Source organism: Lithobates pipiens, unplaced genomic scaffold, assembly GCF_037356315.1.
Source record: "Lithobates pipiens isolate NorthernLeopardFrog02 unplaced genomic scaffold, aLitPip1_a1.2 Scaffold_13, whole genome shotgun sequence".
NCBI classification, from domain to species: domain Eukaryota; kingdom Metazoa; phylum Chordata; class Amphibia; order Anura; family Ranidae; genus Lithobates; species Lithobates pipiens.
Genome location: NW_027507718.1, coordinates 68,915,604 through 68,932,032, shown reverse-complemented (window position 1 = coordinate 68,932,032; position 16,429 = coordinate 68,915,604). Strand labels below are relative to the sequence as shown.

Below are 16,429 nucleotides of genomic sequence, written 5' to 3'. Positions count from 1 at the left end.
GTAACTTTCCATAACAAAAATGTTGGAGTCTCAGAATCACCTCCAAGTTCTGCTGGAATCAGGAATTGTTGGAACATGTTGCAGCTGACTGGTATGTTGCAAGGTAACCAAATTAAATGTTAAGATTTGTGGAGTAGCTGGCCAAACCATATTATCTGTGCAGACGTGTATGAAAAAGATGAGCAAATTTGGTTTACACGTTTTAAAAATTCAAACCACTATTTGCTAATCAACTTTTCTTAAACAAAAAAATTATCATGTAAAAAAGTTTACACTGTTGCTCTCACAGTTAAGTGAGCTTTCTGTTGTAATCTACCACATCTTTATGACTACAAAACAGGTTGTTAAATCTACAGTACCAGTCACCTGTGTTTACATCCCAATCATTAAAACTTAAGTAAACCTTGCAAGAAAAATGCAGTAGTATGTAACAAGCGGGGGCAGTTTGTTTATAATGCATAGCCATCTTTATGATTATTGCTGGTTTTGCAGCTATGCATTCAATGTCTGAAGAGGCACTTTAGAACAACAATGTTTTCTGTAACGCCTTATTAAGCGCAGGCAAAGTCACCTTTCAAAATGGAAAAACCATTAGAAGGAACGTTTTGACAAGGCCTTTTTATGGTTTCTATATACAAAACACAAACCTAACCAGATTCTTAAGTGTGAACATTGCCTGCTCACGGGAAAGCATTCAGTTCCTGGGCAGACAACACTCACTCAACATAAAGAAAGCAGGTTAACTGCCGTATTAAGGTCCTGTGTGCCATGTTTTACTAGTTCATAGTGAACTTTATTCGATTAAGCCCAGGATAAAAAACACTTTTTGTCCAAAGTTAGACACAGATGGGTTGATTTACTAAAACTGGAGAGTGCAAAATCTGGTGCAGCTGTGCATGGTAGCCAATCAGCTTCTAACTTCAGCTTGTTCAATTAAGCTTTGACAATAAAACCTGAAAATGTAATTCTAGGCAGAGATTCATGAGATTTTCTATGCTCTAGTTTTAGTAAATCAACCCCAAGCTGTTCATGTGGGTTAAAGGGATAAGACACTGCCCTGGAAGAAAAATAAAAATATTCATTTGCATGTTGGTTCTTGGTAAGGAACACAAGTATTGCAGTGACAGGGTAAACACTGCAGCTTAAGACATTCACACTGGCAGAATGAAAAGACAAAGCTTAGAAATATCAGCACTTGCTGCCAGAAAGCATCACCATGGTTAATTACCATCGATGTCAAACTGGTAACATTTTGGCATGATCCAACCACAGACAGATTGCTATATGCTACAATCCTCCCAAGCTGCAAAATTGGTATGCATGGTAAGGCCTTGCACAAATTACCTTCAGAATGCACTATACAGGTTTCTTCATGATGACCCGATGCCAGGAGCAAGAAGGAAAAAAAAATGTTTTAGAAGCTCTGCATGCTTTGGTTTCATTTTGTATTTTTACACCACAGTAAAACTTTAGTACTGCTCTCAGAATGTGTCCAGCATTTAGACAAAATTCACACTTTGAAGGCTTGTTTGCAAATAGTTAATGATCCACTCTCCCCAAACTGTGGCCAGGGGCCAGATTCAGCCCTTTGGTTGTTTATTTCTGGCCCTTGGGGCACTATTTCACCAACTGACAATAGGAATATCATTTCTCCCACTGGCACCAAGCCAACCCCCAAAATAAAAAATAAATAACTTTTCCCATTGGCCCTAGTCCAGCTCCCCTAAAGTCTGAAGGGCAATAACCTTGCCCTTGGCTTAGAAAACGTGAAGACCTGACTAGAGAATTAAACAAAAGGACTGCTCAAAATTTCCTCAGACCTTGAATCATAAAAATCATACAAATCACACACACACCATTTAGAAATGCTTAAAAGATTTATTTTTTGTTAGATTCACACATCTGTCCCCCAGAGCCTCTAACATAGAGACAAACGATTGAACACTGCCAATCACTTGGTTCTCACAGCTCAGTGAGGAGAGCTGTTGACTGTCATTCAGCAGCTCTGTTCTGCCCCCTCTCACAGAAGCCCTGGGCTGTAGAGGGGGTGGGAGTGGCCAACTCAGAGGCTCGCTGAGAGGCTGAGCTGGGTGCTGGTCCAGGCATGTAGGAAGATCCCGACTCGAGTCATGGTGATGACCAAGCCTGAGCGGACTTCAGCCTCCTCTCTGCTGAAAACGGGTGACAGGAGTGCAAAACGAACTGCACAGGAGATCCACAGGAGAAGTACTTTATGACTAAGCAAACCGCTGCTTGGACCCAAATCAGATACAAGCTATTTGACATTGCATTTACACTACCTGGGAGATCCAGTTACACTAAGCTGCTCATTTTAAGCAAGATGGAGGCCAAGACACGAGACTATCCTCCAAATAAAATAACTTTATTTAAAACTTATTGAATAAGCAAAAATACAAATTCCAAAAAAGTTCATTTTACTTCATGGTTTACAAATATACAAAATAGAAGTTGGCATACGTTTATATTACATATTTTATTATGTAAAGTCCTATATAGAAAACAAACTTTTGTTCTGGATAAGGCATTTGCGGGAAAAAGACCATTGTACAAATTTATTGCACACAGAAACCACAGTGCATCACGTACTGTCTGCATATACAAATATATTAACAAAATAAATCAGGTTTACACACCTGACTTTGGTCAGACTTAAAAATTAAAAAAAAATAAAAAAATCGGAAGACAAATAGATTTCCTTGTCAAATATGCAGCAGTTTGAAAGCTTTGGCTTCAATTTTGGTACCATTAGAAGTATCAGCCTGTAAGCACCATTAGCTAATTGTATTTATTCCTTCAACCAGCATTATATACTACCTGTGTGAACATGCACACCAAGTTAAGCATCCAATGAAATAATATTTCCTCAAATGTTACACAATTGCATCACACAACAAGGAGGAAAAAAATTATTCATGGTCCTTTTCTGGCCATTTGCTCCCTGAAACATACCATAAAGCCCTTAACCCATCGGAGGGAGCATTATGATTAACAACAACAGCAGCAGGTGGGACAAGACTGAACACTTCTGAATAGTGCAATCACCAGTTTTCCAGTCCTTAAGAGTTCCAGGATTAAGTCCAGTTTTATCCAAAAAATGGAATGCCTGAAGATCCAGTCAAAACCCCATGTTTCTAGAGGCTCTGTTAAATAGGCTCTCCATTATGCTATGGAGAATAGACTGAGGTTTCAGAGTTTTGATTCATCACAAAATTTGTAGTGCTTGCGTTCAGTTTCTCTCCCATCCCCTTGTAATGTATGCTGTAAATACTGACTCTTTGAGGCCTGTAATCACTTTTACCACTCAGAAGTGCCTTTTCATATGCAAGGCAAGGTGGTCTGACCTGGAGAAGGCACGATCACACCTTTGGCACTGGAACGGTCGATGGCCAGTATGTTTTCGGTAGTGGCGCGTCAGTTCATCAGAGCGTGCAAATTTCCACCCGCACCCTTCCCAGTCACAATGGTATGGCTTTTCACCTACACAAAAAAAAAAAAATAGCAAAATTAGTGGCATGACGACACCCCAAATTACAGACAAGGAGCTAAACTACTTAAAAACAAAAGAATTCGTATCTGTTATTCATAGAAACCATTAAAATTCCATCTGTCATTCTTCAAATGCAGGTTGAAACCCAATTAATATGGACATGGGCTTATTTCAGACGTAAGAAATTAGCCACATTCTTGTCTCAGCCCACAACAAAACAATACAATAATAAAGAGTTGCATATATTTTATGAAAATACATGTAGCATAGACTATGGTGCGGCTCACCTGTCATGAGCCAGACATGTGAAAACCAGTTTATCTTCATTTTAACATTTACAATACAAACTAACGCACCATGCTTTGAAACAGTCATTGGAAATGAACACTTATGAATACTATACCTAAAAAGACTTAAAAATGTATAGAGAGCTATTATCAGCTTTAAGTATTCAACATGGCGTGTCTGATTTACAATTACTAAACCAGAAATCTGCTGTAACCCAAAGCACATAACCAACATTCTCTAGTCACACTACAGTAAACCTGTTTAAAACCAGCACTTGATTTATGAAAGGTTCTACCATATAGTGTGTTCACGTATAAGTTTATACAGACCATTTAAAGAGGAAGTAAACCCTGATGGGTTTACTTCCTCTTTTTTTCCCTGCAAAGGTAAAGCATAATGGACTACTATGCATCGCATAGTAGCTCATTATGTGTCACTTACCTGACACAGGAGCCAGCGAAGTCTCCGCTGTCCCCTGTAGTCCGCCGCATCCATCTTGCTGGTGGCGTCTCGCAGCTCCGACGAATGACAGCGGCGAAGCCGCGATGACGTCACTCCCGGGCATGCGCACGGGAGTTGACAAATTAGGCAAATCCATTCTTGGACTTGCCGCATTTAGTGCGCCTGCGCGCCGCTGTCTACGGCGCATGCGCCGTAGACAGCGGTGCCCATTTTCGGGCAAATATCTCCTAAACCATATAGGTTTAGGAGATATTGCTTGGACCTACAGGTAAGCCTTAATCTAGGCTTACCTGTAGGTCAAAGTGGTTTGAAAGGGTTTACTTCCTCTTTAAAAGACAACAGACGAAAGGGTATTGATGAATAGTGGGAAAGCTGTTGCAATTTGTGCTAAATATAAAATAACGTTTTTAAAGCAAAACTTTCCGACCTTACATTTTTTTTTTTTTTTTGCTGGCACCTTAATGTGCCATCTATTTTTACTAGTTTGAAAAACACCGGCGTGTTGGGAGCGTTCCATCACTAAAGCTGACCATACAAGTTACAATCCAATCTCATTTAGATTATACCATTAACTGTAGTATAAGGGTATACCAAAGCAAAAAGAGCAGTAAAGTCCAAATAGACCGCTGTGAGTGCAGGCAGAGACAGGGAGCTCATTCTAACGCCAAGCTGCAGCAATTTCAAAGGCAACGATCCATAAGCCATACATCATGAAGCAGACCCAGGTGCATAAAGTGAAATGAATGGCAGCCTCAGCCAGACCACACCAACGTGTTTTTGCTCCACCCCTTGGGGCTTAATCATGATTAAGCTCCAAGTGGTGGAGCAAAACGTATTGGGGCATGGCCTGGTTGGAGCCTGGGCTAAGAATGCCATTAATTTCGCTTCATGCACATGGGTCTGCTTCATGTGTGGCTTATGGCTCTTTTCTATATACCATCAGGTAAGTTCTTGGTAAACTGAAAGTTTAGGTGTATGGACACCAATGCCTCATTTTCACTGTGCGGATCGGTTCAGTACAGTTTGGAAGGGTTAGAATGGTCCAGCCTATTCAGGTGGGCATTTCCACTGCAAGTCGGACCACCAGAGGCCATACAGGGTTGAGAAAAAAAGTCTAGCATGGCATTACACTGATTGGTGGACAGGAAAATGTCTGTCCACCAATCAGTGGAATATATCGTAGCTCAACCCTAACCATCCCATTTTCTATGGCCCCACATTTGAAGCAGGACCCTGAATGGTGTGGTATGGTTTGGTTGTATGGGCCGCTTTTATAATGGAAACACTCAAAATAGCATACTGTACCGATCCGCTCAGAGGAAACGAGGCATTAGTCAGCAAGGTAGCCCTTAAGGTGTTTCTGGTTTTCTTTAAGACTATTTCATGCACAATACAAACTACAGAATGTCAAATTTAAGGTCAGGGTTGGGCTAGGTTATAAATAAGGAGATTAATATGTACTGATAATATTAAAATATCTGTTTTTGTTTTGATCCTGCAATTTGTTATATCTGGATAAAAAAAAAAAATTTATGGCTAAAGAAAATGCAACTGTAATAAAGGCCTCCCTGTCTGAATTAAATATGTATTAGAGCATTTAAAAAAAAAAAAAAAAAAAAAAAAAAAGCATTTAAAAACTCATGGAAACTCTTCATGAAACTTCATGATGCAAAATCTATTTTATAAACTAAGATTTCAATGAAGAGAGTCACATGTGCCCTGCAGTATCAAATCAGTAACTGGAATTTGAGAATGGGCATCAAATATACTTCGTTCAGCACCTGTATTTATAGTGCTATGCAGTGCCAACAGTTAAGATGGTACATAAACATTGAAGCACCTAGAAAAATGCCTCAGTCTTAATGACTAGGCAGGCCAACACCAGTGGCAGACAGGCTTAAGGAACAAGCTGGAGGGGGACCCCAGTCACACTTAAATGCTACTACAGTGACCAAGAAATGTGTTACATTTCCAAAGTACATATAAAAGAACTTGCATTATAAACTTGGAGTTAAATTAATTTGCATCTTCCTTTAAAATAAAAAAAATAAAAATGTACAGATGACATACCAGTTAGTACTGCAATAGTAAATCAAAGCTGATCAATTTGAAGATTACCTGAAGAGACCATTTTTGTAGACTTGACAAGACAAAAAAAAAAAAACCCAGTTTGAGCTACAAGAATATAAAACCTGTAAAACTGAAAGCCACCATCACAAAAAGGTAGACAGGGAATAAAAAATAAATTAAAAAAACGCAGCAATTTACCCATTCCATTCCTCTAAAAATAGAAGACTACGGCAACTTGCTTTTTAATGGCAGTCATATAAACTTTTCTATTATAAATAGCTAAATGTTCAGAATTTCTGGGGGCGATTAAAATTATGATTTTTTTAATTTACGTCACACACACTATTACAGTTTTGCACAGTTGCTAATGGGGTGCATAACATGCTTTGGCATCCACAGTGGTCAACAACTCCTAGTTTTACTCAACCGTTGCGTCCAAAGCAAATGATGCTCGTCTAGGAGATACTGTGAGTCCAACTGTTAACAGTGACCATTTATTTACAGTGTTTTAATTGCAGAGCAGAAAAGCTTTGCTGGGACAGCCGACATGGTCTTTAGACTAGAATTTGGCAGATAAACCAATTCATAAATGTCTACTTCAGCTGTACGTGAGGTTTGCCACAGTAACCACTACTCAGACAGAAAGCAAGCTTATACATTGGCAACACTCCCTACATACATACTAGCATGCATCATTACTTATCAATATAGTGAGGGATATTTATGAAACAACTTGCTTAAAAATCTGGTGCCATAGTAGTAGATATCAGACCGCCTTTTCTTTAGTAATGGATTTAGGACAGTATATTTTCTACCGCCTGCATCTGCAGTCCATTTTGAAGATATCACTATACTGTAGATATGGAAAAGAGAATGGTGCTAATTTATGAAAACTGGAGTGTGCAAAATCTGGCAGTTGTGCACGGCAGCCAATCTGCTTCTAAAGTCAGTTTGTTCAATTACGCTTTGACAAAAAAAAAAAAAAAAAACTGTAAGCTGATTGGTTTCTATGAAGAGCTTCACCAGATTTTGCACTCTCCGGTTTCAGTAAAATCAACCCCAATGTCTACTGCTGCAGTGCTACATCGGGGGGTGGATGTCTGAAGCTCCATACACACTATCAGATTTTCCCCTTCAGATTTACCAAAACCATGTAGTGCAAGGGCCTGCCTGATTGCATACAAATTGAAGCTCCTAAGGTTTGACTTCAAATTATATGGTTTTGGTAAATCTGAAGGAGCAAAAAAATAATAAAAAAAAAAGTCAGCAGAAAATTTGATAGCGTGTATGGGGCTTTACTCAAACTAAAATCTGACTCGTTCCATCTTAAGATCGCTACACATTACACAATATTCTTGGACAATTTTCCTTTAGAGATTTACCAAAACCATATATAAGGTCAGACCTAAACACTTTCAAATGGTATGCAATCAGGAAGGCCCTTACACTACATATTTGACAGTAAATCTAAAGAAAAATCAACAAAATGTGTATCCAGCCTCAGTGTGGCAAAAAATAAAAATATGCCATTGATTTTAGCACACAAGTTCCAAAAAATAAAAAAAAAAATGCATTTAGAATCCAAATGAAAAGTAGGGAAGAGACAGATTTGGATTTACAAACTGTCAGTTTTGTTTATAGGAACAAAGTATTTTCTTGACATCCAAAATTACCTGCCATCTAGAATTTTCACAAGCATCATGCACTTGGCCCATAGGGCTTCTGAAGCAGTGTCTCAGAAGATCAAAGTCATGTTACCTTTATTGTTTGCTACAAATAGTTTCTGCTATTCAAAAAATGAATCTGCTTTGTGGTAAACTTGCTGTAGACTTGGCCAGGCAGCATAGGATATTAACCACACCTCAAAGCCTTATGAAATGAATTTTTCCACTTGAAAGCCAGCGACAAATATGCAACTGCCTGTATTGACAATTTTTGGCACAAGGTAAAAAAAATAAATAGAACAAGTCGGTCTTGGGTGAAAAACAACCTGAATTTGCACACTTGTTCAGTTCATTCCACTAATCGGAGGTGGAAAACAGGTCGTTAAAGCTTCATGAATCTAAATTTTGATTCGTCGTTCGATATATTTGTTTATTTGTGTAACCAACATATAAATAAGGTTTCCAATTGAACTATATAGGAAAATAAAGTTCAAATGCTCTGTAGATCTTAATGGACCATTATGCAGAAACATAAAACTGCTTATTTAGGTTTCACTTTGTGGACTTTGTGATCTAGAAATGTTTTCGCACAAGATGCAAACATTTTCCCAATTGGATTGAATAGGAAAAGTGTGAATCTTGTGTGAAAAATTGAAATAAATCTCATGGCAATGAAAAGGGCAATACAAGGAGGCAAGCAAGATGCTGCATTATTGCTGGTAAGAGGATATAACTAAATTAGGATGGTCTCCATAAACAAGAAGTGCACCAAATGGATTAAAAAAAGGAATGGGGATTTACCATGTTTTCCTGGGAAGTTATACAAGCTTCTAAACAATTCCCTTAATATACAAACTAAAAAGCAGAACATTTTAAAAATGGTATTTGTATATAACTCCTAAAATGAGCATAATCGTTATCAGGGGCTTGGTGTGTGGGTGCATGTGTTTGTATGTTTAACAAACTGGTAATTTTATACCATTTTAGCAGAACTGCATTGCCACTAAAGGAACATGCATAAAGAATTTGTACAATACACAGTCGTGCTTGAAAACCTATTCTGAATTGGAGACTTAAGCACATTGGCTGGAAAAAAAAAAAAATGATATAGATACATATTTTTTTTAACACTTTTCTGATTACATATTCAACTGAGAAAAATGTGGAAAAATGATGGGTTTCGGTATTCACAGTTACCAATTAATCAGATAGTCTGGATAACCCAACCTCTTTTTTTTATAATTAGTGCTGTTTCATTAGGCTCATTACACCTGCATTTAAGAAACAAAATTTGATTATGCATTTAGTATGCAACAGAAATTCTATGTTTTACTTTATTATTTTTACCCAGGTGTCAAATTTACCAACAGGAATATACCAACTAGATAACAAGGAAGCTTTAGGAAAGTTTTATCTGTAAAAATTGTATTTTATTCTTATTTCATGGGCTCATTTTCTGTTTTCCTCTGTAATATGCCTCAAGTTCAAGTTTTGCCAAGAGTAAACCACAAAACCCAAATTTATAAATAGTCTTCTGGAGGAAACAGAGCTGTGTGGGCACAGATGTTTATGCAAAGCACACTGATGTTTTGTAATACTAGTGTTACTGATTACAACCAGCAACAGTATTCTTCAAGGTCAACAATTTGGAGTCAGGATTGGTCAAACCACATACCTGTGTGCGTTCGCAGGTGGGCCTTTAAATGTGAGCTCTTGGTATAGGTCTTTCCACAGCCTGCATACTCACAAGTGTGAGTAGCTGTCCTTTTCCTGGGCCAGGATTTACGACCTCTCTTAGGCTTAACTTCTTCTGACATACATCCTGATGTTAGGAGCTCTAAAGGTGAAGAGGGTGGAGTCAGCATCACTTCTTGTTTCAATAGTTGAAAGTTTAGAGAAGGATCTTCATAAATATTTAGATAAGACTGACCTTGATACTGAAGCGGAGTTGGAGGCAGCTGTAGTTGCTGCTGGTCTGGTGTGAAGTGAGAAAAGCTGGCAGAAGTGCGGTAGCCTGGAGGTATTGACAGTGATGGGTGGCTTAATGTCTGTGGGGAGGCATGGCAATCTCTAACCATTAGCTCCTCTGGGGTCAAAGGTTGGTTAGTCCTACTTGGCAGTACCCTCCCTACTTGGAAGTCATGCTGCCCTTGTGACTGCTGTACTTGTCCATCCATTTGGCATGACACAGAACAAGATGCAGTTGGCTCCTGCTTGATCTTTTGACATATGTGGGGCAGCTGATGGCTGGTGTAAACCATAGGACCGTCCATACCAGATCCATTTTTTCTAACACTGAGAGACTGGCCATAATCACCCATGTCCACAGCAGCTTTCAACACAAATTTACCTTGAAGACTCGTTTGTGGCTGTTGCATATAAACGGGATCCAAATCTGGTCTCATAAGCTCAGCCACAAATCCACCAGAAGGAGAAACATCATTTATATCCGCCAGGTTAAAAGTGAGCGTTGGCACAGTTGTGTCTCTAGGAGTGTACATAAGTGAACCGCCTCCAGCTGTGTCCTGGGGGCACCGTAGCTGGTAGGTAAAGTTACAATTGGCAGATGACGAAAGGGCAGACATGCCGTCTTGGAGAGGTGCAGCTGGTGGTGGTGAAGAAGCAGTAGCAGAAGATGAGGAGGAGGAAGTAGCCACCAGAGACTCCTGATGAATAAGGGAATTGGAGAGTATAAAATCAAAGTCCAACAGCTCATTGAATTCTTCTTGTTCCCTACGAGAACCAAACGGTGCCGTCTCCCCTTCTAAGTCATCGTAGGGGCGTGACTGGTTAAGGGCAGGATGTCTTTTCATGAGGGACAGCTCTTCTCTCCACCTCTAAATTAAAAATATAAAACAAAAAAAAAAACCCGTTAAAATAAATCACCAAATGACACATAATGCATTATGGGGCAGATTTAACAAAAACTGGACAAAAGGGCAATGAAAGCTAAAGCCCAGGTGGGGTTAATGGCCCTATTCTTTGCTGCTGTATTTCTAAATTGGTCACAGATCTGACCAGACTAAAGTTATTACACAAACTAGATATCTGTTCAACATTTTCACTGAGAAATTAAAACACCTAGACTTACTCTTCCAAACACTGCCCCCACTAAACCTATATAGTGTGATCCAAAAAGAAAAAACATTTCCACATGCATTTTAATTGATGCAACTAAATGCAGGCTACAGACAGTAAGTACCTGCGCTTTCCAGCAACTAAAAAACACATGTCAAATTGTTAGCCGTTGAAAATTTGCATCTCACATTTCCCTCCAGTAGTAGCAGTATATGTACTGGTTTCTAAGATAATACGCAACAGAGTCTATGTAGCAGCTGAGGGCTATCAGCAGGAGATGAGTAAGAACAAGCCGCAAGGAATAACCAAACTTCTGTAGACAAGCAACAATTGCTGTCCAGTGCAGAAGCTAGGACAAAACTCTTCTTGCCATAAGGAAAATAAATGCTATAGCTAAAGAAATAATTTACAAGTTCTCTGTAAAAGCCATAGAGGAAATGACTGCAAAAAGAACAGAACTCAAATACTTTAGAAACTTGGAATGAAAAACACAATTTTCTTGGAACAGAGAATTTGTGCTAAACTAAAAAAGGAAACGCAATCCGTACAGCCAACACATTAGAATAAAATAAAAAACTCCAGTTTGATAAAGATAAGCATCTTGCAAGAAACAAATCCCATGACATACTACAAACAGATCTACTAGCAGGCTTCACTGTCGCTGATATCTAAACAGGATTGAAGATCAGGGAACCCCTCAAACACAACCAGATGTGATAGAAAAAGTCAAACCGTTAAGAAAGCCAATAATGATACAAGTAATACATCAGCTTCCACAGAGACTGTGCAAGAAGAAGAGTTTACAAACACAAGTGTCATCTCTAGCCGGTGTTTATTGAAATGTGGGTAATCTGAAGAACGTTTACAAGCAATGATCTGGATATCCTCTCCAGGATACTCACGTTGCCAACACTTGCCTGTCTCAAAACCTTGTCCTTGCCTGGGGTCCCCGCTGTGAAGGTGGAGATGGAAGGCAGCAAGGTCCCGCTGAGAGCCATGTCACGCTCACTGGGCGGCTGTCTAGGCAGATATATACATAGGGTCGGTCAGATCATGCTGCATACATTGACAGAGTAAAGTTATCAGTAGCCATTGTGCACACAACATCCTGATAAAATGACTTTTTATATTAGAGATCTATAGAAGGCTTTATGTGACCTCTTGTGTGCTTGAAGTGCAAGTACAGCCAAGTTAAGCATCAGAACCCCTGCCAGTTTACTACTATCCTAGGCTTCTTTATGGTGGCCAAACACCCTTTTATAAAGGATTGATCTTCTGACTGATATTTCCAGAGCTTATCAAATGACTGTCCACAACCCAATTGAGTGACATTGTTGCATAGTGAGCCAGGTTTAAAAAGGGCCATCTAATTCAAAGAACAAAACATTTTTTTTAATAGAAAACCTCCTTTATGCTATACCCACAGTTAATGCAGAGAAAAGCAAAATATGCCACACATGGGGATGTGGAATTCAGTCAATAGTTGGAAGATTTGATTGTACATTATATATTGCATCTGTGTCCGCCATGCAATCTCAGACAGAATTTGATCAGATTCAGACCAAGCATCTCAATGCTGCCGACTGACTCAAAATGATCAACAATTTTCTGCACTGGTAGATCAACTCAGCTTGATTTGATGTGCCTTCGCTTCCTGTCAGGGGATTGTGTTGTCACCAGGACAGTGTGGAGACAACTGAAGCCCCAGATAGCAGTAAAAACCCAACAGGGGAAGTAACCCTTCACCACTCACTCCAACACTAGATGAGGTTTTGTCAGGACCTCCGCTGTAGGTGCAGCCTATGGACAAGCAGTGAATAGTACACTATACAAGCCTTTAACTTTTTTACCCCAGAGGCACCCTTGAAATAATTTTCAAATCTAAGCAATCCCCTGGTATGATTAGATCTGCGGCCATTGCAAAAATGCCTCTTACATTGGTGGTAAGTAGGAAGACTGTCCCCCTTATAGGGATTTTGATTTGGGGGGGGGGGGGGGGGTTGGGGCAATGACACTCTTGCAGTCATACCGCTGACTCTGGCAAGTGTCTTTGGACCTTGAACTATGCAGGCTCCATCAGATGGAAGGTCAACCAGCCACAGCTTAAGGAACCTCCTGCTACCTCTGAAGGAATCTCCCTGTAGATGCAGCCTATGGACAAATATTGATCAGACACTATATTGAGAAAAAAAAAAGTGTGTGTGTGTATATATATTAATTTTTAAATACAGTGTATCTATAGCTGTAGGAGGACCTCCCTGTAGGTGCAGCTTATGGACAAGTGGTGATCATTGTATAACCTATATGGTGCTGTAGGAGGATCTCCTTGTATGTGCAGCCTATAAGTGATGATCAGATCTGGTAAACTCTACATACAGGGTGCTGTGGTGGGGTTGCCCCTGTAGGTGCAGCCTGTGGACAAGTGGTGATTATATAGGATAGACTCTACACACAGGGTGCTGTAGGATGACCTCCCTGCAGGTTCATCCTATGAACAAGTAGAGACCAGACATTGTATTATACATATAAACACAGAATGATTGAGAGAAAAAAAAAAAAAAAAAAAAAATTATATATATATATATATATATACACACACACACACACACACACACATACACATATATACATACACACACAGTAGGAGGACATTCATGTAGGTGTCCTATAGACAAGCAGCAATCAGACATGGTATACTCTGTATACAAGGTGCTGTATTTGGTTCCCCTGTAGATGCATCCTATAGACAAGTAGTGATCAGATCTGAGAATACATCTACAGGAGATCCAAATACAGCACCTTGTATACAGAGTACACCATGTCTGATTGCTGCTTGTCTATAGGACACCTACATGAATGTTGTGTGTGTGTGTGTGTGTGTGTGTGTGTGTGTGTGTGTGTGTGTGTGTGTGTGTACACACACACTAGGTGCATTCTATAGAGAAGCAGTGATCAGATCTGGTATACTCTATATACTAGGTGCATCCTATAGACAAGTGATCAGATCTGGTATACTCTAAATACTAGGTGCATCCTATAGACTAGTGATCAGATCTGGTATACTCTAAATACTAGGTGCATCCTATAGACTAGTGATCAGATCTGGTATACTCTAAATACTAGGTGCATCCTATAGACTAGTGATCAGATCTGGTATACTCTAAATACTAGGTGCATCCTATAGACTAGTGATCAGATCTGGTATACTCTAAATACTAGGTGCATCCTATAGACTAGTGATCAGATCTGGTATACTCTAAATACTAGGTGCATCCTATAGACTAGTGATCAGATCTGGTATACTCTATATACTAGGTGCATCCTATAGACTAGTGATCAGATCTGGTATACTCTATATACTAGGTGCATCCTATAGACTAGTGATCAGATCTGGTATACTCTATATATACACACTAGGTGCATCCTATAGACTAGTGATCAGATCTGGTATACTCTATATATACACACTAGGTGCATCCTATAGACTAGTGATCAGATCTGGTATACTCTATATATACACACTAGGTGCATCCTATAGACTAGTGATCAGATCTGGTATACTCTATATATACACACTAGGTGCATCCTATAGACTAGTGATCAGATCTGGTATACTCTATATATACACACTAGGTGCATCCTATAGACTAGTGATCAGATCTGGTATACTCTATATATACACACTAGGTGCATCCTATAGACTAGTGATCAGATCTGGTATACTCTATATATACACACTAGGTGCATCCTATAGACTAGTGATCAGATCTGGTATACTCTATATATACACACTAGGTGCATCCTATAGACTAGTGATCAGATCTGGTATACTCTATACACTAGGTGCATCCTATAGACCAGTGATCAGATCTGGTATAATCTGTATAGTAGGTGCTGTGATTGGACCCCCTATAGTTGGCTCTCCTGACAGCAGACATACCTCAATAACGTAGCGCAGCCCCTTGAATCGGTGACTCCAGAACGGTCGTCATTCGGCAGTAGTGTAATCCACAGAGCGGACAGTGTGAGTCCGGAGAAGTTTATTAGAGTGTATAGTGAGAGGTGCTATGCACAGTATTGTACAGCATACAGCTCTCTCCAGCCCCGGGGACACGAAGCCAGCCGCGGGGATTCCCTGAGCCTGCCGCAGCTGCCATCAGAGCCGCCTCCTCCCCACTCTCGGCTACTCCACCTCAGCCCTTGCCTCGTGTTATGTATGACTGCGAGCGGGCGCCTTGACAAGCCTTAAAAGCACGGAGGCGGGGCTTGAGCTCACGTGACAGGTCAGGCCCTGCCTCCCCTCCAGCACAACACACCTGAACCCAGCCCCGCTTCACAAGTTCCTAGGAGCCCCCAAGAGGAGGCGCAGCTGACCGCCACAGTTGAGTTACCATAGGAACCAGCGCATAGCCAATACGGAAAAGAAAAAGCTCCTGCGGGACAAATGTTATTGTTCTATATAGTCTGTGTATTGTACATGTGCAAAGAAAAAAAAAAAGTGAAGCGCAGCCACGGTGTCCAGCTGCGAAGCTCTGGTGTGCACGTGGGAGGATCCTTGGAGGGCGCGGTTTGGGGGCGTGACGTCAGAGCAGCAGCTGGCTGGCAAACGCTCCTCGAAATGTGACGGCAGTGGCGGCCCCGGCGTCAGTCAGTGGAGAATGAGCGGGTGGGCGCGGCTGTTAGCCCTTGTGACGTCGCTCGGTGTTTAGGGAGATAAACAGAATTGGTTGCTAGGTGAGAAGTGCGCGCGGCCGGGAGGGGACCTGAGCGCGCGTACACCAGCTGGGAAGCGTGCTCTGCTCTTCTGTGTGAGCGGAGCCTTGTGTGTGTGGGGACCACTATGAATGTCAGGAAGACTGGCACCAGCTTTACTACAGAACTCAGGCCCCATTCACACCCCAGAGTTTTGTAGCTCCGACACTGAAGGAGCAAAACGATCAACTATTCTCTATGGAGTGGGCTCACATCTCCCATACAAGCCACCTGAAGATCCAAAAAGTTCTGCGGCTTTTCCCAATCAGGCAGCTTGGTGCGCTTTTTGTGCAAGGGAACGCTTGATTTGAGCGTTTCATGGCACCTTTGTGAGAGGTTTTCTGCTCAAATGCAGTGATTAAATGGAAATAAAGAATAGCAATTGAATACATAATAAATAAAAACACTAACCCCCACCTTTTGACATGGGGCAGGGCTGGTGCAAGCATTTTTAACATGTGTCAAATTGTGGATTGTGCCCCCTGTCTACCTTTTAGTGAAATGACAAAAAAAAATCTATGTGTATCCAAACTTTACCACTGTGCATATTGTACAATCAGTTCCGGGACAAGGTCATCCAGCGCCCTGGGCAAAGATGCCAAACACT

At 40.5% G+C, this 16,429-nt stretch overlaps 1 protein-coding gene across 7 annotated transcripts; it reads right to left on the bottom strand.

Annotated features, from left to right (window-relative positions):
- Positions 1 to 2,362: 2,362 nt before the first annotated feature.
- On the bottom strand, positions 2,363 to 15,347 carry KLF4 (KLF transcription factor 4). Of its 7 annotated transcripts, XM_077475169.1 has the most exons (5): positions 15,011 to 15,309; positions 11,973 to 12,090; positions 9,923 to 10,829; positions 9,668 to 9,829; positions 2,363 to 3,498 (listed from the first exon to the last, which is right to left on the bottom strand). In XM_077475169.1, exons 2-5 carry the CDS (start codon positions 12,066 to 12,068, stop codon positions 3,323 to 3,325), a joined length of 1,341 nt encoding a protein of 446 aa, XP_077331295.1. In that variant the 5' UTR covers positions 12,069 to 12,090; positions 15,011 to 15,309; the 3' UTR covers positions 2,363 to 3,322. The 7 variants fall into 7 exon arrangements, with proteins under 7 accessions (XP_077331295.1, XP_077331292.1, XP_077331291.1 ...); XM_077475166.1 differs by having other exon boundaries at positions 9,668 to 10,829; positions 11,973 to 12,126; positions 15,011 to 15,347; XM_077475165.1 differs by having other exon boundaries at positions 9,668 to 10,829; positions 11,973 to 12,086; positions 15,011 to 15,346.
- Positions 15,348 to 16,429: the final 1,082 nt, after the last annotated feature.

Coding starts and splice junctions, on each gene's coding strand:
- KLF4 (XM_077475166.1), bottom strand. CDS start 12,068: ATGGCTCTCAGCGGGACCTTGCTGCCTTCCATCTCCACCTTCACAGCG. Junction 10,830..11,972: donor GACAGGCAAGTGTTGGCAAC/GTGAGTATCCTG, acceptor TTTTTAATTTAG/AGGTGGAGAGAAGAGCTGTC. Junction 3,499..9,667: donor CCACCTGCGAACGCACACAG/GTATGTGGTTTG, acceptor TTTTTTGTGTAG/GTGAAAAGCCATACCATTGT.